The sequence below is a fragment of the Amblyomma maculatum genome, chromosome 5 (genome assembly GCF_055883805.1).
Source record: "Amblyomma maculatum isolate TAMU_Amacu chromosome 5, ASM5588380v1, whole genome shotgun sequence".
NCBI lineage: Eukaryota > Metazoa > Arthropoda > Arachnida > Ixodida > Ixodidae > Amblyomma > Amblyomma maculatum.
In genome coordinates, this window is record NC_139348.1 from 153,278,046 (window position 1) to 153,300,312 (window position 22,267).

Here is a 22,267-nt window from a genome sequence, read left to right on the forward strand (position 1 = left end):
ACAGCACACTAGGTTAAAACGTGAAAAGCGCGAACAGAACGGCGAGCGCTGACGGACGGACACGAAGCGAACGGATAGAGCGAGCAAAATATGGCGGCCAGCGCGTGATCAGCGTCCCGCTCATGGTTGTCAGACTTACTTTTGTAAACCCTCTAGCCTCTCCTAAGTCGTTTCCTTCCTCCATGATAATAGAAATCGAGACATGACAACCATGTGCATAGTTGGGCCGGCTTATTGAGCCGCTCCATTCTTGCTTTTGTTCACACCTGCGTACCTGTCTGCGGGAGTGGAATGTACCAACTTTTATAAACACCGGTTGTCCAGCAGCCGTCCTGTGTCGCTTTTCGCGTCGGTTCCATCCTCTTCCCACTCGTTATTTTTTTTTTTTTTCGTCGTGGTAGTGGACCCATGTCAGGTAGCGAGCGCCCCCTTGTTCCTCCACAGAACTTCGCCTTCGTAGGGTACGTAGTGTGTATGTTCACACTCTGCAGTATCACTCATCCCGACGGCAAACACGAGGCAAACACTCGAGGAAAGGGAAAGACGCAGAGTCCATTTCATTTCGGCGCCCTCTGCAGCGTCACCTCGTTGCCTGTCTATCTCGCCTCACGGCCCGTTACTTTCAGTACGGCGCCGAATCCCTCGCACTCACCGACACCGCCCGACGTACCCCGGTTCCACCACTCGCTAGCTTCAACGCCCCCCACCGACCTTGCAATGCTCCCCCTGTTTCCGGTTACTCGTTGCCCCTGAGGAGGATTCGGGGAAAGCGGCGAGGACTCCGCGTGTCTTTGATTGACGCTGGTTGCTGACTCTGGCCACGTGCGACCACGTCCCCCGCGGGGGATGGACGGTGGCGGCCGGCCGTTTCAACGCCCGAACATAGATCCCACTTAAGCCAATAGGGGTCTCCGGTTCTCATCATGCTTGTTCCGTCCGCAGGCTTTCTCTACGCACGTCGAATCCTATCTATCTATTGCATTTACCCCCTCCCCCTTCGTATACACTTTCCCTTAGTATTACTTTGCTGTGTTGTTGAGTCCCCGAGCGGCATTTGGAGTCCTCCGACTCCGAGGTGGTCGACGCGTTTCGGTTGTTTTTTCTGCGACAGGTGATGCTACGCCCCGTGTACTAAACACCGCTGACCATCAGTTTAGGTTTTGTCGATGGAGTTCTAAGTTTCTGAACTTCTCCAGCCGAAACTGGCTTTGTATTTTAAAATAATGCCGCACCTGTGTCATCATAATCCGTGGTCATGTTTTAGGCGAACCCGAAGGCTCGTAGGGGCAAGGAGTATTGCTATCTATATAGGTCCATGCTTGCATCCGTTCAAACAGCATGCGTTCTAATACGTTTATTCGATTTCCAAAAGTGCACAACGTGTAGCTACGCGTTCCTCAAGATCGTAGTTACTCTATTTGCAAACTGACGTATTGGTGCGACATTCATAGCAAGGTATGTGTTTCTGCTTTCCTTCTCAAGCCTGATCACCAGCTGTAAATGCTGCCACGATTGTCGTGAGCTCCTGAACTCTTTCGCGAGCTTTTCGTTCACAGATTTCGTTATCTGCTGGCAGTCGACTGCTCTAAGCCTTCCCCAGTTGAGCACTGTTAAACGTCTCTGTCCAAGGTCACTGCAGATGAGTGACTGAATCGTGGACGTGATTGCACGTGTGTCACGGTCAGTTAAGTTCAATCTGCGCTTACTTGTAGCAGTTAGAGCGCCGAACAAGGCATCGTCAATCCACAGACACGTGGCGGCAGCTAACTGAACGCCCACTCCACATGTTCCCCTTGTGAGACCCGAGCGAAGCGTACAACATAACCAAATAGGAGGAATTATCACCGAGAGTTCGCCCGCGTTCGAGTGTGGTTCCTCTGGTTCTGCTTTAGCCTAGCCCGTTTCTGGCCGGGGCTCGTCGGAAAGTACCCGCGGCGTGCATCCTGCTGCCCCACCTCTTCCCCCGCGAGCCGAAGATAAATAACAAAAAAGGTTCGCGCCCTTCAGCGCATAAGCATGGGGTGAACCGACTTCTCCAATCAATGGCCCCGCACAAAAAGATCGATGAGGCTCGGGCCATCAGATCACAATGGCCAACTCCCCACCGCCTGCGTGCCGCCTGTCGGATAGGTCGGGACGCAGCCGGAGCCGGGGGGTATACCCCCACCGTCACTTGGAAAAAAGTCAAGCAGCAGCTTCGAAACGAGTAGTATGTATGTACGTTGAGTGGCTAACTCGCTGCTCCGGCTGTACAGCTCAGTGGAGCTATTATGACTCGTCTCGCTTAATTCCGTTCAGTGTGTAGAAAGTAACGGCATGCGAGCGTGCGGCGGCATTGTTTGTATTAACAGCAAGATGAGCTGACACTTTTTTATTAGTCTTTCGAAAATTTTCGACATGCTTTGTTCAAAACTCAGGCGCTCCTATTTCGAAGAAGGAGTCTGTCAAGCCTGTCATTGTGAACCTATATACATGGGCTCGTCTACAAAAAGGAACGATGGTCTGCGACGTAAAGAGTGTGTAGCTTTCTAAACTGGACCAGATCTCAGTAAATCGCGCCTATCTTCTACAGTGTTGCACCGAATTTGTGAGACGATTACAATTGCTTAGTCTATACGTTTACGAGGTGTAACGGTAAGAGGAACGCCCGAAAAAGGGGCTTCACATGGCGCAGTCGTTTTCAAGTTGTCCGCTAAAATGCAAAGTAGGTAACGGGACATACTGAAATGTAGCAGCGCATGTAAATTGGCACGCGCGGCCTCAAAATAAAAAAGGAATAACAGGAGGAAAAAAAAAAAAAGGACTGGTAATGAGTCCGAATAAGTCTTCGAGTCAGTACTGGTTTCGTCTGCTCCGGCTATATTTAGCCTCAGATAGCTTTCGCGTACAGGACGCTAGCTTCGTTTCAGTCTTCCTCTCTTGTCCACGTGTTGTTTTAAGCCAAAACTTAAACGTCTCATCGTCACAAAAATTTGAGGGTGGTGTCCACAAAACAGGGCACAGAAAAACTGAGATTGGTGAAGCAGAAATGTGGTGTCATCACTCCGGTGACCAATCAGGAACACGCGCCAAATTCGAAAGAGCTCCTTTATCCACGCCAAATATTTGGGTGTCCAACTGTATCACTCGGTGCTTTTACCCAGAGTTTGGGTGTCCTCCTCAGAAATATTAAGTTCGGCTGGGACAACCACCAAAATATGGGGTCAATCCCTGAAATTCTGAAGCCCACTTGGCCGCCCGAAATTTTGATTGATTCTGGCCGTCCCCCGAATAATAAGGGGAGCCCTTTAGTAATGTTCGAAGTTAACTTTGTCCCAATCCCGAAATTGTTGATTGGATCAAAACATTCCCACAGTGAGTTAGCATTCACAGCGCTTGAACTGTCTTAAGCGCCTTCGGTAACGTTTTTCTCTAGTTACGATACGTAAAGCGCCTGCAGGCCAACTAGACTGACACAGCTCTTTGGCATGCACCTTATAGACGCATAACCCAACATTCACCTCTGGTGTATCTCAGCGTGTCAGGCATAAATGTACATTGCGCAACACTAAATACTGTTCACAGGAAGATGCACACAGAACACGAGACAAAAACACATGCGCCTACAAGGAACTCGGCTCTGAACAGTTTGGAGCGAACTCCTGTCCGTAGATGACAACTCCTTTCCTTTATGCGTCGAATATTTGCCTACATACAACCGTTTTCAGCTGATAAGCTGACCGCATAAAAGTTTCAATTGCATTCGCAGCTCTCAGCAAAGGAGGCTGTGCCCTCTGCATTGTGCGTGTTCTCATCGACGGGCAGTGTAGTCGCCTTCGCCTGATGAAGGGTGGCGGAAGCACAGGAGAGGACAGCGCCGGAAGAGAGGTGACGCGCGGGGGCACTGGATAAGCAGACAGGAGGCTCCGGAAAAGACGCATGTCGTTCCCACTGCAACTGCTCAGAGGACAGAGAAGATTAAACGGAACCTCGGAGCGACCATACACTACTGGTGTCCGCTCATGCTTGGGGTGGGAAGTGGCTTTGGCGAACTGTACGCTTGCCACCCAGCTCTAAGCGATAACCTTCGACGTCCTTTCTTCCTGCGTGCTGTCCAGCGTCGGCCGATGAGCGGTGCCGGCGGTTGGGCCCTTTGTGAGACCTGCCACTTTCGATTACAGCACGGGGCATTCATCTCGTATCGCCGATGGCGGACGCCGCTTGGCGTTGTTGCCGCGTTGGGCTCCCCAGCAGGCTTTGTGCGGCCCGCATAGGCGGCGGCGATGGTGTGCTGGAGCGACAGCTTTTGCGCTAGCAATGACATGACAGCGGCAGGCACGTCGCGGTGTGGGCACAGTGGACGAATATGTGTACCATGTCGAACGGCTTATACTCTAACTTGAAAGCGGTTTGACCTTTCTTCGGGATAGAGCGAGAGCGCACACGATCTGTTCATCGGCTTCGCGTTAGTTGCTAAGAGGGCAATGGGTTTCTTTTCCCAAGCCCAGCTTGTGTTTAAACCACCAAAAAGCATGAGGTGGTTACTCAGAAGCCAAGCTTGTGAGTAATCACCCACTCGGAGGGGGTGGTTACTCTGAAAGTAGGACGTGCGGATAAATATTTACCGGATGATGGTAACCGCGGGAGGAGGAGAGCATGGAAAGAGCGGAAGGACGGCATTGGAGACTGATTATCACGGGAACTGTCCGGAGGGTGGCTACCGTATAAGGACAGGAATATGTCGGCAATGGACGCATGCGCAGTCGAAGGCAGCTTACATCAGAAGGAGGCGGGTACGCGGTGAGAACCTAAGAAGGTGCGACCGGAGGATGGTTGCAATAGGTAACATCCCGATGATCAGTGCTATACTTACGTTGGAGCGAGAGAAGAGTCCTAAGGAAGTTCAACCTGAGTGAAGCTGCCACGGTAACGATCGGAAGAGTGGTTGTGGTTGCCGGAGACGAAATATGCAGAGTATGACGAGAGCGGAGGAGTGTATACGTGCACGACAGTCCGGCAGCTGCAAAACTCTCCGCCCGAGGAGAGGCGCTCGTAGAACGGTGGACTGGAGGCGAGTCCTAATCAAACAACGAGCATGAGCTGAAAACTAGAGAGAGTTTTCCAGTACTGCATACATGGTCCTGCATGTCACTTTCAAATTATTCGAATGAATTAATACACTGAAATAAAAAATGACTCAACCGTTGTCACTGAGTTTCGCGTTGCACAGCGGTAACCGTCCTATGAGTTTGTTCCTTCTCTCCCAAATTTACACTATCCGTGGGAGTGCAGCTATTTAGCATAATATCGCACATATCCCGGCAATTACGTTCGATCTTTCTGCAGGCGCCTGAGAGCGTTTCTCCGCGTCAGGCATTCGCTGTGGTTACGAAGGGAGCCAATAAGGTTCTGCAGTATGTAGCTACTTGTGGATGAGCAACATCCCTGTTCTGCCGAGCCCATCTGCGCAAGTTGATGGGCACTTCTATTCATTCCGATATTTTTATAGAAAAAACAAAATAACTCAGGAGACAGGTTACGGCGTAGAAGCCACTCATTGTAGTTATGTTTCGGCTTGATTGGTCTTAAGGTTTCGGCTGTCGCTTGAAATCGCCACATTTAACGCCTTTATCGGTGCGGTGCGGATTTCGCGAAAAACGGTAACGGCGCTGCCCATAAGATATAAAACCAGAGACAAAGCACTCGAGATTCAGAGCTTGCTGAGGAGGGGAAAAAATGTGCCGAGACGACAGTTACTCGCCTCAATTCGCGCCGCAGATGGGTTCAGGAAATAAGTGGCCCAGCCGCTCTCCCGCTCCATACGTCCTCCTTGTCTCTCCATTATTGCGACGACTTTTCGCGAGAATTGGATTTCGCTTTTCGTCTCCTCGACGGGACGAGAAACCGCTTAGTGAGAAAAGGAGAGACTACTGTGCTACGTCCTGAGATTGCGAGGAAATGGGTAATTGAGGAACGCCCGACTTATTTTCTCCTTTTAACGACCGTGTAAGTATGTCTCCCCGATTCTTAGTCTGTGTGTCATTTCCTCGATTCATCGAGTTTTCTCTTCTTACCGGTTTAATCGATTTCTCTCAGATTCGCTCAGCACTTTAGCACTTCCTGTGCCGCCTCTCGCCTTCACTCAGCTTTCAAGTTCCCCCGGCTATCTCTCTTTTGTTTCTCGTTACATTGTCAGATGGACACTCTCGAAATATACCGGCGTTGGCCCGCGGAAAGGGCAGTCGAGACGTTGATTAAAGAATAGGGCGAAGAAGGTATACTTCCTGATGTATATAGCTGATTAAACGCAGGAACGTTTCGAGAACTAATCACGAAGTCGACGGTCGTTCGGCGGAGAAGCGCTTTCTCTTGAATTTCATGAGTAGGAGGTTTTAGCGGTATCCGCCTGGGGTTAATAGCCTCGTCGTAAATTATCTAGGATTACTTACTTAACTGGTACAATTGACACTCCGACGAGCTTGGAGCTGCGGTCCCTATATAATAGAAATTATTGAATGTGTAAAGACATAACATAAGCTGGTTTATGTGGTGTCGTGGCGTCAGCTCGAGAGTGACACAGAAAACACACAAATTGAACGCATCGTGGCGTTGATAAGGTCATCCGCTTTAGTGGTCAGATCAGTAACCTATGTAGGGGCAACTTGACAAAACCTAAACGTTTTTGTTATGTCGCTTCTTATATAACAGATCATATCTCGTAACTTGAGCCATGATTTCAAGACAAAGTAGTACCTTAGCACTAAACGAAACCGACCACATATTGTATGCCGTCGTCTTCCACCACTGTAATTATATACTAAAATTTGCGCAATTGTAGTCGGATACATCTAAAAAAGGCGGCAGATGTCCCTCCAACGAAGGCCCTCAGCCAGTGGCGTCGACTGATTCTCGCGATACTGCGGTTAAACCCACGAAGCCGTGTTGAACCTCCTTCCACCTGGCACCCCTGCGTTGCCACGCTAGCAGGCCTAAGTGTATTATAATTGACTCGTCAGAATTGGAGAGGAAATGCCGCTTTTTTAATTTTACGCGGTGATAGTTAATTATCTAACGCTAAGCATTCAAAATTATGTGCCCGATGGATTTTAGGGTCAGACACATTTATTTAGGTTGCGTACGGGGTTCAGAAACAGTCGACTAAATTTGTTGCTGCAGCGTACCTCTCTTTGATACGCCAGGTTGTCCTGAAGAGGGTAGTGAAACATGTAAATGTAAGTGTAGTGATAGCTTAGGATTGGGTTAACTTGTTTTATAATATTACGATGTCCTTGAAGTAATGTTACGCGTCTTATATTATAATGTGGTTATGGGTATATTAGAACAGTCATTATGTAACAAAAGTATTGCGGCGAAGCTTTTTTCTTGTTTGTGCACGCTGAATGCTGTCAGAACGCGACTTCATCACTTTATTTGTAGGGCAAGATGCGCTGACACTTATTTCGGTGATTTCATTCACAGGCGGCTGCTTCCCCATTGTTCGATTCTACTTACCTTTGGCGACCTGATCTAGATGTTTTCACATTTCCTATAAATTGAGCGCACCTGCTAACAGCGGGTACTCTTAGTTCAACGACCGCCGAGCACGCTTGTCTGCAACCGCCGATGCCGAATTACTTAGTTCTTTTGCGGGCGCAAATAAGCCCAACAAAGAGCTCATTGCAGTGACATGTCAGTCTCGTCGTTTGTTGTCTACGCCATTGTCACCACTATGTGACAGTACACCCAATGTATTCGCACATGCGAGGTTTTCTGATCGTTGGTGCTCTTTTTGCAGGCATGATGTTATTAATGCCGAAATGTGTGAAATTATTTTTTAATATCTCTGTCATGTAGATTCAATCACATGTACGCTAATATGATACCACCTGAACGAACGTCACCTAAACGGAGTATTCAGTTGTGCGAATTTTGAACGATGCTTTATTGAACGCTATGCAAATTCCCTTCATTTTAACGAAATTCAGACATTGCCCTTTTCAGTTCCACGAATATATATATATATATATATATAGTAAGATGGGGGTTTATTGAGTAGATCAGCAGGACTCGGTCAAACGGACTGGGCAGGTCAACGGCGAACACAGCGGCAGCGAACACAGTCAGGTGCAACACGCGCAGCTTTCAAAGAAAGATTGGTTCAGAGAGTGATGCTGATGATGTCATAGATGCCACGTGACCTTGAAGGACTAATACAGAGCTCCACTCACAAAAGGCAAATTAAAAAATGGGCGCTTAGCCCACCTGAAAATTTCGGCTTTGTACTTCAACCACAAATGTGTGTCGGGTGTTGTGCTGATTGCTGCGCTAACGAAACTGATGCAAACGCAAGTAGGAAATGCAGCTGAGAACTCGAATCATATTGTATTCCCTCTTAAGGATATTATGCGGCCTCATAGTTTCATTTTCTGAAGGCATTGTCGTTTCTTACAGTTACAATTACTGCTACGTACATTACGGCCTAAAATAAGTAGTATTTGCATGACAGTGAGAGGCAGTGCTAAATTACCGCCTAAAATGTTTGGTGACATTACTCTCCCCCCCTTTGGTTTTCAGGCAGCAGCCGGTTGGTACTGAGACAAGTCCAAAGGAAATATTCGTAGTTTAAGGTGGCGGAAGTTGGTGAAAATGGTGGCCCTCACCGACGCTTATCTCCAACACTGTTGCTTAAATGATTTTGTCGAGGCACCAATTGCAAAGTTGTGTGACTGACAGACTTTAAAAGACTTGAACATGAAACTCGCTGCACTCATTCGTGTTTTCAATCCGATCGTCGCAGTCGGAGTCGAGCCCACTTTTTTTCAGGTCATTCTCCTCGGTCCTATTGAGAGCTCTGAAGAGCGAAACATTTTGAGCACTTGAAATAAGGGAGACATACAAAAGCAAAAAAGTAATTATGAAGAAAGGTTACGGAAAAAGATGAATGAGCCACGAAAAGAGAAAGAGCAGAGAAGAGGAAATTATGAAAAATAACGGGGGAAATCAAGCAAAGAAAAAAGAAGGAAAATTCAAAATTATAAAGGAATCGAGAAAACAAGGAAAACTGAAACGGAATAGAAAGAGAGAGGAATAAAAGACAAATGAAGAAAACAAGTAAGAAAATTGCAAAAGTAAGTTACAAAGAAAGTGGTGGCGCGGGAAACATTACGCGCACTTTTTTCCTTGAACAGCGCGCCAAAAAAAAAGCGGGAATCGTGAGCATCTTGGAACCACGGCACGTCTTCGCGAATTCGTGGAGCGCTGCTGCGGCTTGACACGCGCGCTTGCACGGCTTCCTCGGCGCCCTTTATTCCCTTTTTTTCCCTCACCTTTTTTTCCCTCTCAAGTCGAAGAACGGCACGCCGATGCGATTCGGATTCCCCTATAGTGGGGTCGCCTTGTAATGTTCGTCGTCTGGATTCGCAATGTCTCTGCGCTTCCTTTCCGCCTTTTTCCTTCCTACTTGACGCTTTGCTTGCACACCGCGGTGTGGAGAGAGTGAAGGAAGAGACATAAGCGCTTTATAAAAACGACCTCAGATTGTTTCGGAAAAATTCGAAACATAAAAAGGAAATTCGCACAGAAAATGTCAAGTAGAGCCCGCGATCAATTCCCTGGGTTTGCAGGGATGCATGCGACGCTGGGCTGGCGGTAAATGCTGCCTGCAGCCTATTGTTTACCATCCCGAGTTCGCGATAGAATATAGGCGCTAGCTGCAGTTCAGAACCGCCTGTACTGTATATTGTAAATAATGTTTTGTTTTCTCGTTAATTAATCGAGAGGAGAAAATCTGATTTTAAGAAGTAAATTGAGTTTTCGGGACCCACGATGAATACAACATACTTAGTCGGATCGTCGTGTGCGCGAAGAAGCGGATGTTGGTGATTTAAGTATGCTAACGTGGTATTGTGGTCTCGAGCAGGGGTTTCGGACAAGAAGTGGCAGATTGATTTTGAAAGCTTCCTTCAAGTGTAGCGCTTTAGCTCCGCAGTAGAATTAGATTGCCCGAAAAAGCAGATGGGGGGGGGGGGGGGGGGGGAGGTAGCAGTTCCACCATAACAAGAATGTCGTGCAAAGCTGTGCGTGCATAATGCCTACGTTAAAGCGTTTTTCCCTGTGATCTTTCACGTTACGTGCGTTGTGTTTGGATTAGTGTTACTTCTAACTTTGCTGTTTGGATTTCGAATTCCTTGCTTTGCGGACCCCGTGAAGTGCCTATTATTCCTATTTTACATACAACAACCTCAGATGAAGCGATCGGGGCCGGGACGTTCTGCTCGGCAACCATCCGCCACTTGTAATGCGCGGAGACAGGCAGCCACAAGAGATTTCTAGCTACTTGTGAGGGCTGACGGCATAGGGCACGATTAAATTGTAGGGCTGACGCCAACGTGCACGTTGCGAAACTCAGCGTAGTGTCTGTGCATCAAATTCCAGTCCTGTGATTGGCCAAAATTTCGGGGTTACCTATTTATTACACCGTATTACTTCCTTCAGATTTACTAGCAAAGGCTGACCGCAATGTAGATTCAGTAGCTAAATATGAGGCGTGAGAACGCCACTCATCCCACTCGTACAGGGCTCCACCTTTTACGACAGGTCATTGAGGAATCTCGATTAGGAGTTTTATAGCTGGCAAAATACGCAGCAAGCGAATAGCTTCTACCATTTATAAATCTCCAAACACGAATCCGGCGTTATCTCTGAGCCGAATATTTCATATCTATAAAATCTTGATTTGATCTTCAATAAATATAGCATTCTCTCCCTGGTAACTCAAGCAGCTACTATATTGGCGAAAATACAACATGTTTGATCTGGTATAGAGAATATTCACGGAGTACAATTCTAGATTTGCTGCACTGGCCTCGCCCCTTTTCTTCAGACTTTCTCCCTGTATGTGCTGCAGCGCGTTCTGCCCGTCCAGTTGGAAGGATATCAGCCAAACTCGAATCTAGACCTGAATCTCGCTTAGGCCGAAACAGGAGGTTAGTGAGGCCACCTCGAGACCATGCGACGCCCTGTAGTGCAGGGAAATCCGAGACCGGGCGCATATATACACATGAACTGTGGTTTCCAAGCGCGTTTCTTATGTATCCAATAGGACTCGACAGGGGCCAACGCTTCTGCGTTTACTTTTTGCCTCAATCCCCAGCCAGCGGAGTGGTCGTGAGGGTGTCCGGAGAGTGTAAGGGCAGCAGGGAGCGGGGGGAGGGAGGAGGATTGACTTGTTTTCCCGAAACAAAAGGAAGCCATAGCTGGCGTCCCCTTTGCTCAAGACGTGGCAGTGAGCTGCGTGTTATGGGTAGAGGGGTCTGGGAAATCCAGCCCGTTTCGGATTGGAGTTTGGCTTTGGAAAGGCTCGGATTCGCTCCTATGAGGCCAGCTAGGACGGTCAGACGATTCTCCCTTGGGGCACACGTCGGGAGAAGGGAAACTAGAGGCGGAAGGCGTTCGGGATATGCCTGACAAAAAAAAAAAGAAAGATAAAAAGTCCGCCTCCTGATATTGGCTACGCTAAGGCAACATTGAAGCTCTTGACAATCCCCGAGGGGGATTTCTCCAGGAAACGAGAGGGCTCCGCAACGTCTAGAAGGGCTCGATCTCTTCTCTTCCTTGTTTTTATTTGATTCATTTCAGGCGAAACCTTACCCAAGTTACAGAGGTGCCCATATGCCACGCGAGTGGCTACGTTCGGAATCCGAAAATCGCTGCGCATAGTTGTAAGCCTGCCTTACATTTCGTTCACCATCTCGAACCCGCGTTGCCTTTCCTTGTTTGTCTATTCAACTCGGCCGAGCGTCTTTTGATTCGGTCGTCTGCTCGCATAGGCCAGCTCGCGGTCGGCTACCAAGCCAAAGCTAGCAGCTACGCTCAGCAGACGATAAGTAGGTGTTTATGAAAGCAGAACACGAGTCCCGTTCAAAGAGAATGGCGCTGCTTTCGAACGGATTCGCGAAATACATGTTTGGCGCTCGGGGAAGTGAACATTTCTGCCTGTCGTCTGCTGATTTTAGCGTCTGTGAAACAAAAGAAGAAAGAGGTTGGAGCTAAAGCAAACATTTTGTGCCGGAAAACTCTTCGAATTGTCTTCTGCGGCCGTCCTGGCGGAGTCAAGTTCATTTTATTTTTGCTTGTTTATCCTTTGCGACGCGGCATTTTTTTTTTTTTCTTCGAAGAATTCGCGTCACGTTCGAAATATCGGATTTCGGACACCGCGAAAGGCGAGCGTTTCAGTGGTGCCAAAGCCAATATAGCACGTACTACATCCGACGTGTAACGAAAAAGAAAAGTACTGCAGAGCAAAAGGTTTAGTTTCTGCTCCTGATGAAAACCCGTTGCTTTTGGCCTGGGTCAAACTGAGACCGTAGCAACGGGGCCAGAAGAAATAGCGAATTAACAGCAATCTGTTAACGCGTGCTTCATATACATGCAATAACTGTGTTACAGTATTATCACCGAGGCTAGCTGAGCTGTTTAAAGGCTACTGTGAATAAATGAGTTGTTGCATCGTCAGTATTTCTTGCTGGAAAAAAAAAAATATCATAGATGTCCGTTAGCAACGTATCGAGCTGATAAGTCCTCTAAAGAAATTTGGACAATGATCCTCCAAATACTACTTTTGGTTTATAGAGAGGGAAAGAGGTAGGCTAATCTATTTCCAACCTTCACTGCAGCTAGTTACGTGTGGGGCCCCGTCGTGTAGTATCAGCAGAAGAAAAAAAAAAAAAATCGGAAGGAGAGAGACTGATGAACAGGGGAGAAATTAAATTTCCCCTTGCGGGGCCGGGGGAGATTTTGCTGTCTCCTAAAAACGTGTATGTTGGCCCCCTCTTCAAGTCGAGCGGTTTTCAATGGCTCCCCCAGGATTGCTTCCCCGGCCGCGAATGCCTATAAGCCGGCAATGAGATCAATGAAGTGACATGGTGCTTGATGTAACTTCGTTTGAGTTTGCATTAAAAGAAAAAGAAGGAAATGCAGTGCTCTCATTTTTTTTTTTTTTTTTTTGCACTGCATATAACTGACGCGTGCCCGCGTCAGCTACATGTCTGACTAAAGTGACAAATGAGATTGTGGTCTGCCAGTAAGGAAGTGAAGAAGCGTGGAGCGGGATTTTTGAATTTGTTTTTCCTCTTTCAGCGCCTCTTCAAATGTTTCGCCCGTGATTTTGATTCAATAAGGCGTTTAAAAAAAATGCGGGGATAAAACGATGCTGGGTTATTCACGTGCGTCATCAAAAATTTGGCTCGGATATATGCGAGAGCATTGTGTAGCGTCTAGCTTCTCTAGGCAGGGAAGTAGTAAAAGAGCTCTTAAGAACATCAATAAAATAGTTTTGTCAGGGTGCTTCGGTGGTTGTCTCTAAGAGCGCTTTTTGACGATTTTTGCTGGAGTTTTGACGCATTAAGTTAGACAACGAAGCGTTAAAAACTGCAAATGAGTAAAAGTACATTGGGCAAGTAGTAGCGGTGCACTTAGAACCACGAAAGTGAAATCACCAGAATGACACAATGCAGGCTAATTGGTTGGTCCTCTGGATTTCTGTATTTGCAGAAATGTCAGGGCAGTAAACTTTGACTGTTAGTCAGCACCCGCGTCTCGCATTCTCTTTCTTCGTCCCTGATGGCTTTGCTCTGCTTTCATTCAAGATGAAGTAAATAGGCTAGTAAAAATGGGATGGAGTGCACGGGGCAGCCAGCCTCAGGTCATGAATAGCTTTTTACCAGTATCTCTCGAGGATAAAGTATATAACAGCTCTATCTCAGCAGTGCTCAACTAAGGGACACGAACATGAAGGCTAAATAAAATGAGCGGACAAGCTAAGAACAACACAGCAAGCAATGCAAAGGAACAGGAGAGGTGTCATGTTAAGAAACAAGAATTGAGCACACTGGTTCAGGGGAGCAGACTCTGGTTAACAATATCCTAGTTTAAATCAAGAAGAAATGGGCATGTGAAGGGCATGCAATATGAAGACAAGATAACCGGTGGTCCCTAACATAAACTGCGCCCGCCGCTGCCGCTCAGTGGTTAGGAATGGTAGTCGAATACTGATACCGATGATGCGGGTGTGCTAGATGATGATAGCGCCGCTCGCGTTTCGATGGAGGCGAAACGGAAAGGCAATGCACGCTAAAGATTCCCAGGTGGTCGAAATTATTCCGGAGACCTCCACTACGGCGTCTATCATATCCTCAGTCGTTTTTGGACGTTAAAACACATAAACCAAACTGAACTAATCGTTGTGGGACGTAATCCAAGAGAAGGCAGGGCGGTAGCAGTTAAGTCATCTGGTCGTATTATGAGCCTTGTAGAAATTAGTTGGTAGCAGTTGGAAAGGAACAGAGTAATTAGTCCCAGAGATATGGGAGGGGCATTTGTCTTGCCATGGATGGTAGCTATATGTTGATGGTGATAGTTAATTAGTTTTAGTTATGGAATGTGGCGCCATCTTACTGTACGTTCGCATTAAGCATAAGGTGCCAAAGTGTGAAATTCGAAATCGCTGGACGGCCGCCGGGTCCTGCTACACGATGACCGACGAGAGGGGGTCCTCCTCCCGTTCTTGTTGGTTAACGGTCAGCCGCCCGTTTTTCCAGTTTGTTTTAACGAAGCTCTTTAGGTACGATAAAACGTACACGCTGACTAGAATAGTTACCCTCAAACCTCTGACGAATTAAGTAATTAGTTGTCGGGTAAGAAGGGGGTTTAGCGTTGTAAAATAAAAGCGTGGAAACGACAGGACGGAGGCATGAAGGCAACACAGGGTCATTTCTGCCATGTCATGTCATGTCTGTCATTTATGCGGTTTTATTTTACAATATGCCACCAATAGATCTTGTTTTCTTCTTTTATCATTTATTTACTAACCATCTGCTCATGCCCTCGAAACTTAAATATTATCAACTAGAGTTGAAGGTTGAGGGTGTTACAGGGCTGGTGTTATAACCCTACAAAATGATTAATAGCCCATATAATACAACTGCACTGATGTCAGGTTTTTATTAAAATCACCTGAACGAGTTAACAATCTTAAGGTGTCTTGTGTCTTGTGCTCAATAAATGACATTTTCCCGCCCACTGGAATGGTATGACTGAGCCCATTCACGTGAGCATTATCAAAATATATGCTACTACCGCCATCATGTGGTACACTGTCTGAGGATGATCTGGCTTGCTATCTTTTAGACACAGAACCACTGTGAATGTATGAATAGGCTCGCGGTGCCTTTCTGTTTTTTCATGAATTTAAGAACCTTCAGAATAAATGACGTCACATAAAATTAATCGGCGATCAGATAGAAAAATGAATGTATTGAATGTGCGTATAAGTACTGTCTCTCTCTCCCTGAAAATGTTATTCAGTCGAGCCAAGCTCTGTAAAGCAATAAATCACGAGGACGTCACGGTGCGAACTGCACCGTCGCGTTAGAGTGGGCTTACTTGAAACCCCTGCGGTCAAAATGCGTATCAACATTTGCATTCATGAGCTTCCTCCCATCGGGCCCCATTCCCTTTTGAAAGATGCCAAACCGGAAATTCGCCTATCATTTCAGGATCTCCCTCGCTCGCACTTTCTCCTCCTTGCCGCCCATTGTTGCCGAGACATCTCCACCCTCCTTATATAATGATGCAAAACCGCCCCTACCTTAGATAAGTATACGGATAGATAGACTGTGAAAAGCTTAGAAATAATAAAGTGAAGATTGCAGTCGGTTTCGGTAAAGCGCTGACGCCGATTCCAAGTCGAAAGTGAGGAGCATCCCATAACAAGTTTGCTTAAGAAAAAAATGCGAAGAATCGAAAAATGACAAAAAATGGCGGCACGCGCAGATCGCTTGGGATACGGTTCGGCAGGGTAGTACTGCAGCACGCTCGAATGGAGCGGCGTTAAAAGAGATAGCCGCGAGCTGCTGGCAAAGCGAGAAAGCCGCGATGAGTCAGGGTCAATGGCTAATCCATGCAAATGGCTGCCGAGGAGAGATCCTATCCTTCCCTACAGGCCTTAATCCGGAGAGATTAGGGCGAGCGCGCCAACAATGGCGAGGGTGCACCGTTCGTTCCGGAAACGCCCCTCCATATCGGAACCCATCGGGGCTTCCTGTCGACGCGCCAGCCCCGATTACGCTTGGCGTCGATAAAATGAAGAAAGAAAAAAAAGCAGTGGGAATAGCCCAATCTGGCGAAAGGGAACGAGGCGTAGCAGGAGTGCAAACAATGGATGTGCGCATGCGTGAAGAGCAATGACGTAGACTAATGACGGGCTGAAGCAGACGATTTGCGCCGGTGGTAGAGTTTGTAATTGCTTTCCTTTTTTTTTCTTTTCTTCCTTCCTCCGCGCTTAGCGGATGTCTCGACAACGCAAGCGCTGTAAAAAGAATAGAAGATCTTGTTCTGGCTTCGTTTTTTCTATTATTGGAACTTCTTCCTTTTCCTAAAAGAACACGCAAAAATTGACGCTTTTAAGGATGGCGGAACGTGATCGTCGTAAGCCTTAGGGCAATCACAGCCTAACGATGGGGTGATGAACGGTTCAAGACAGTGAACGTGACACCTAGCAGCACGGTCGTCAGGGGACACCCGTCTTATAGCGGCACAAACTTAGTTGCTGTCAAAAGCGAGGTGTTCAGGGCTTGCTTTTGATCCCCTGAAACACAGCACAGTTTCTTGGATGTATCCGCCATTGAAATGTTTCGTTCCTGGGTGAAAAAAATGAAGAAACAATGAGAAGTGACAGTGCATCAACTCACCGGGTAAAAAGCCGAGTTTTTTTTTTCTTCTTTTTTTGCATACTTTTTCATTTTTGAATGACGTGACTGCAAGCGAATCTCACGGGTCTGGCGTATTTGTCACCGTGAATAATTACTCCTCGCTAAGGAGCTGTGTGAGATTTAAACGCCCTAGTTTTCACTTCGACTCGGAACGACAGACGAGATGCGAATTTGATTTCTCGTTGGGGCCCGTTGCTTGCTACGCTACACTAAGCACGATAATGTGGAGAAAACTAAGTTGTTTATGTATTCTGCGGGCGTTCGGATTTCATATGTACAAAATATCATTAGGCACCCTAAGACAAAGCGTAAACATCATACTTAGTTTAATTAAGTCCATTGCAGAACGACGACCTCTCCTAGTTACCCGATCTAGATAAATATTGATTTGGTTTGGTTTGGTTTGTGCATGGCGTTTAACGTCCCAAAGCGACTCAGGCTTTGAGAGACGCCGTAGTGGAGGACTCCGGAAATTTAGACCACCTGGGGTTCTTTAATGTGCACTGACATCACACAGCACATGGGCGCCGTGCTTTTCGCTTTCACCGAAAAGCGGCCGCTGAGGCCGCTAGATAAATATTGTTTCCCTACCTGGGTCTCTATCGGTACCACTCTCGAATACGCATTTGCATCTCTTTGATTTCAGCCCATTGTCATATAAGACATGGCTAACTGGAGATATATGGATTGTGCCGTTATCTTGCAGTAGACATATAGTTAGACTGATCGTCATAGCAGCTTTACGTCCGTAACATATATTTGTTCTCCTCTTATATTCTAGAGCTTCATTGAGTGGTCATTTGGCAAAAAACCCGGCGACAACACAATCAGAAAATCCTGAATGGTAGAGAGGAGTCGTGACGCAGCCATGACGTTGCACTTAGGGCCATCGTTTAATAGAAGTAGGTGTTGAATTGTGGAACTGAATCTCTGACCATTGGGTCGGGAGCAGGAGACGTTATCCTGTACGCTACCGTGAGCCGTGTTCGTGCAGTGAAGACAAACGACTGTCTTTATGAGCACTTACTTCGGCTCATACAATGCCTAGAATGCTGTGCAGGAAAGCGAGGCCCTCGCTAATTAGTGGCACTAATTATTATCACTTTCTGACGCTAACACTCTTAAGGTGAACTTGTTTTTTCGCGGTAGTCTGCATACGCACTTTGTGATGCAAGTATTTACACAATACTGATGCAAATTTCTTTTGTCGCAAGAAGCTCTGTTTGAGTCTGCAGTATTGGTATTAGGGTGTGAGAGGATGTAACATTAGCACACAGTTTCTGCTGTTAAATCACGTCCTTTTGCATGCATATGCACTTCGACGAAGGAAAACATCAAGTTTATAAGGTATATCGTCTTTGTGACAGGACTAAGCTCTGTTCAAAGAGCAGCTATAAGACCGAGAGAAAGAAAAGACGTATGGTCCAGAGACTCTTTTTTTTAAAATCTCCATAGTTGAATAGGAAACATTTTTTTCCCTATCTCAGCATACACCGGATGGTACAGCGATTGATGCTGTCACAGTCCCTTTGTTTCCCTAAATCACTCTCGAGTTTTGCTGCTCCCCAAACGGGTTACCACTCCCACACTACCCCAGGTTGCCCGCTGGCAATTCCGCCATGGCATGTTCACTAGAACGTGCCGTTCTGCACGTGTCATCGTCATCATCATCATCAGAATGACTATGCCCACTGCAGGGCGAATGCCTTTCCAATATTCGTCCTATCAACCGGTCTTGTGCTGGCTGTATCCACTTGATCCCTGCAAAATTCTTAACCTTATCCGCCCACCTAACTTTCTGCTGCCCCTTGCTACGCTCCTTCCCTTGGAATCCAGTTTGTTACCCTAAGCGACCATCGGTTATCCTCTCTTCGCACTACATGTCCTGCCCATGTCCATTTCTTCTTGATTTCCACTAGAATGTCAGTGACTGAAGTTATTTCTCTGACCCACTCTGCCCTTTTCCTATCTCTTAATGTTACCCCTACCATTTTTAGTTCCGTAGCCCTCTGCGTTGTCCTCAACTTCAGTAGAACCCCCTTCGTTAGCCTCCACGTATGTTTCAGCCCCATAGGTGAGTACTGGTAATATGCAACTGTTGTATACTTTCCTCTTGAGCGATACTGGTATGCTGCCAGTCATAGTCTGCAAGTATTTGCCAAATGTGTTCTATCTCAACCTTATTCTCCTAGTTATTTTCCTTTTATGATCCGAATCTGCGGTTAATACCTGTCCTAAGTAGACATATTCGCCTACCGCTTCCAGTGCTTCGCTACTTAACGTAAATTGCTGTTCCTTTCCAAGGCTGTTGAACATTCTCTCAGTCTTCTGCATATTGATCTGCACAGCATGCATTTTATCTGTGACTCAAGCCTACATGAATGACATTATATTTGGATAGCAAATTACATGCAAGTTCTCTGGCTATTCCTCGCAACGGCGAAAGTGAACTCTGTGAAGACGAATAAAGCCCGAAATCGGTAATCGCCGTAGAAACAATTGCTAAAGCGGTAACCGCATGAAGCGACAACTCCTGGTGATCCGTAGCGCGACGCCGCCGCCAACGCCTGTCGTTGCCGCTGGTGCACACCGCACGGAGCGACGTGGCTCAGCGACAGAGAGCCGCGTTTTCAGCGTTGCTCTGTTACCGCCACCTCGTCGTTTGGTCAAGGGGTGCGCAATCACGCTATATCCGGTTTTTAATGCTAAACAGCATCAAGTACGATGAAACACATGAAATTTCTTGTAACGCATCGCATTTTAAAGGGTCACAGCGCAGCGGTGAACTACTATACACTGCGATGCCGACTTGCATTGCAAGCAGTGGCTTTCTCCTGCTCCTTTCGAAAATTAACAATATCTAGCCACACTAGCCTTTTTGTTTCCTTTATTACCCTACCAAGCTTTTACTGAATTATCTCGATGCTCTCATATATACACGGATCAGACGAAGTGAGCTTCTGTAGGTTCTTCGCCCAAACCAGACTAAAAAAAAAAAAAAAAAAAAACAAACTTCACGCACAAAAAACAAAAAAAAAACAAAAAAAAAATCAAAAGCCAGCACGGAAGTTGAGCGCGCCTTCTCCATGCATGGAAGCATGGAAGCGAGCTGCTTCCATGCGACACGCGAAATTTTCTAAAAACCCAGAAACTGAGCGACAGCTACGAGCGGCAATGCTTTGGCGGCCCTCAGCGCGAATTGTCGCCTCATGCGGTTAGCGCTTAACTAGCACATAAAAAAGTAGGCATACCGATCACCTCTGTTTGACTATACCCATGATGCTGAGCGCGGAGTATGCGTAGCTGTTTAGTAAGCTTTTGAACTAAATGAAAAAACAAAAGGGGTGTTCGCCACGAAGGCTCCTCGGGAGTTCCTGGTGTACTTTACTGTTTGTGCCTCTCTGAGGGGGCAATTTCAGGTACTTTCTAGAACCGTGCATCCGTACGAATATCTGGCTGTAACAAAAGTGGCCCGCTCCGCGCCCGTCGGGCGAAAAGCCGAAGTATCGAGCGTCAGAAGCAGCAAGACAGGCGCTGCTTCCCACTCCGAGCGCAAGGAGCGGAAGTGGCGCTGTGGTCGCTCCGTTGTGCAGCCTCCTCTCCCGATAGATAGAAGACGGGAACGAAACAGAGAAAAGAGGCAACGACGGAAAGCGGGGAACAAGATCCAGCCTCAGCCGGCGTCTGTGCCAGTCGGTGTCCCGGCTTGTATCGACGGCGGTCTGGGCAGGAACAGCGCCCCTTTGCTCGTCTCCCGATGCGTTGCGCGGCGCATGGTTTCGTACGTGCGACCTAGCCGAGAGAAGACACGACGCCGCGGAGATGTATTTGTCTCTAAAGAACGTCCGAAAGCGCCGAATTTGGCGTGCGCTTAGAACTTGGCTAGATGAAGTTTCTTCGAGCGCTTAGCTGTCAGAATGGAAGAAAGCGGCACTTTCTTTCGTGAATATGTTCCGCATCCTTGAAGGGAGGCAACATCTCTACACCCCACAAGACAAAGCTTCGCTGCTTCTCTGCGGGCAAATAAGACCTTGGAAGTTGATTTTGCATGCGTGACGTGAGATGCCGGCCACACGCGGAGCTAAGGTAGAGCTGTTTCGTCTATTTTGTTGTATATGGCTCGCTGTCTGCTTGTGGACATTGGAAGTCGATGCATCGAAACTGATCTCACCTGGCCAACCGATTTCGTTGAATGACGGTGGAGCAGACGACCACAGTGATGTTAATTTTGTATCTTACCATGAAAGACCGGCAACAGATTCGACAGATGGACGTCGTAAATCGTGGAAGGACAATATTGAAAAGAAGATAAGCGGCGGTGGTGTTGGGGACAAACTGGAAAAGCGGCTGCCCAGCGCGCTCATTATTGGCGTCAAGAAAGCTGGCACGCGGGCTCTGCTGGAATTCCTGAGGCTGCACCCCGACGTTAGAGCTACGGGTCCCGAAACGCACTTCTTCGATCGCCACTACAACAGAGGGATAGAGTGGTACAGGTGAGATTGCAATTATTATGTTTTCGGCTGTTCTATTTTTTCAGTTAAGTACAAGTGATGTGTTCACGAAAGGTTTTAAATGTGGAAGATGGTAAGACGGAACGGGTTATATCACCAGACCATTTCAATACTCCTCAGTATATGCGGGGAGGGGGGGGGGGGGGTAAGTAAACAGAATACGCTTTTGCGTTTAACGTGTAATAGCGCCTTTTCTGCCGGAAATAAGACACATTGCTTGGAGAAAGCGCACTAGTGTAAGTCCACCACCTAGTGCCTAGTACTCACCATAACTAGTGCTTTCAATGAGCAACACGTGAAAATGTTACAAGGCTATATAACGTGCCTTGTTTACATTTGCCCGCCACTGAACGTTCAAACATGCAGTCACGAAGTCTGTAATTTCTCCACTCAGTAGTCAGCGTGATGTTTGTATGAGACAATTCTCAAAACTTGCATGCGCGGGAACGAGAAATGACGTTGATATATGCTCAGCGATAAGCACAATGGCAATACATTTGATTAGTTACGGTTGTTCTCCGGTGGTGAAACTAAAAAAGTCGGTTTGGTTTGTTTATGTGGTATTGCCGCATCGCCCCTCAGCGATTCTGGCATTGAGAGACGCCAGAGTAGAGGGCTCCGAAAATTTCGACCACCTAGAGTTCTTTAACGTGTATCGACATCGCGCATTACCCGAGAATCTTGCTTTTCGCCTCCATCGAAAAGCAGCTGCCGCAGCCGGAATCGAACTCTCGTGCTTTGGGATCAGCACTCGAGTGCCCTTACCACAGAGTCACTGAGGCTGTTACAACTGAAATTACCGCGATATTTAGTGAAAAGATCAATTTAGAAATAACTGCTGCGGTCATGTACGCTACCCAGAGTACGATAAGAGGACAGAAATCAGTTTTTTTTTACAGGCCGCTTAAACACCCTGCATAGAGCACCCACGACAGTGATTAAGAACACTGCACGTGCACAGAGACCTGATTTTGGGAATTAGCGTCTTGGAGAAGCAACCAATAGATT

At 47.1% G+C, this 22,267-nt stretch overlaps 1 protein-coding gene across 1 annotated transcript in view; it reads left to right on the forward strand.

The window, feature by feature from the left end:
• LOC146189994 (uncharacterized) overlaps positions 1 to 22,267 on the forward strand; it is a 50,958-nt gene that overhangs the window by 16,563 nt on the left and 12,128 nt on the right. Inside the window, exon 2 of the mRNA XM_084605396.1 lies at positions 21,007 to 21,241. Coding sequence (XP_084461522.1) covers positions 21,007 to 21,241 — 235 coding nt within the window. The remainder of the gene's footprint in view (positions 1 to 21,006; positions 21,242 to 22,267) is intronic.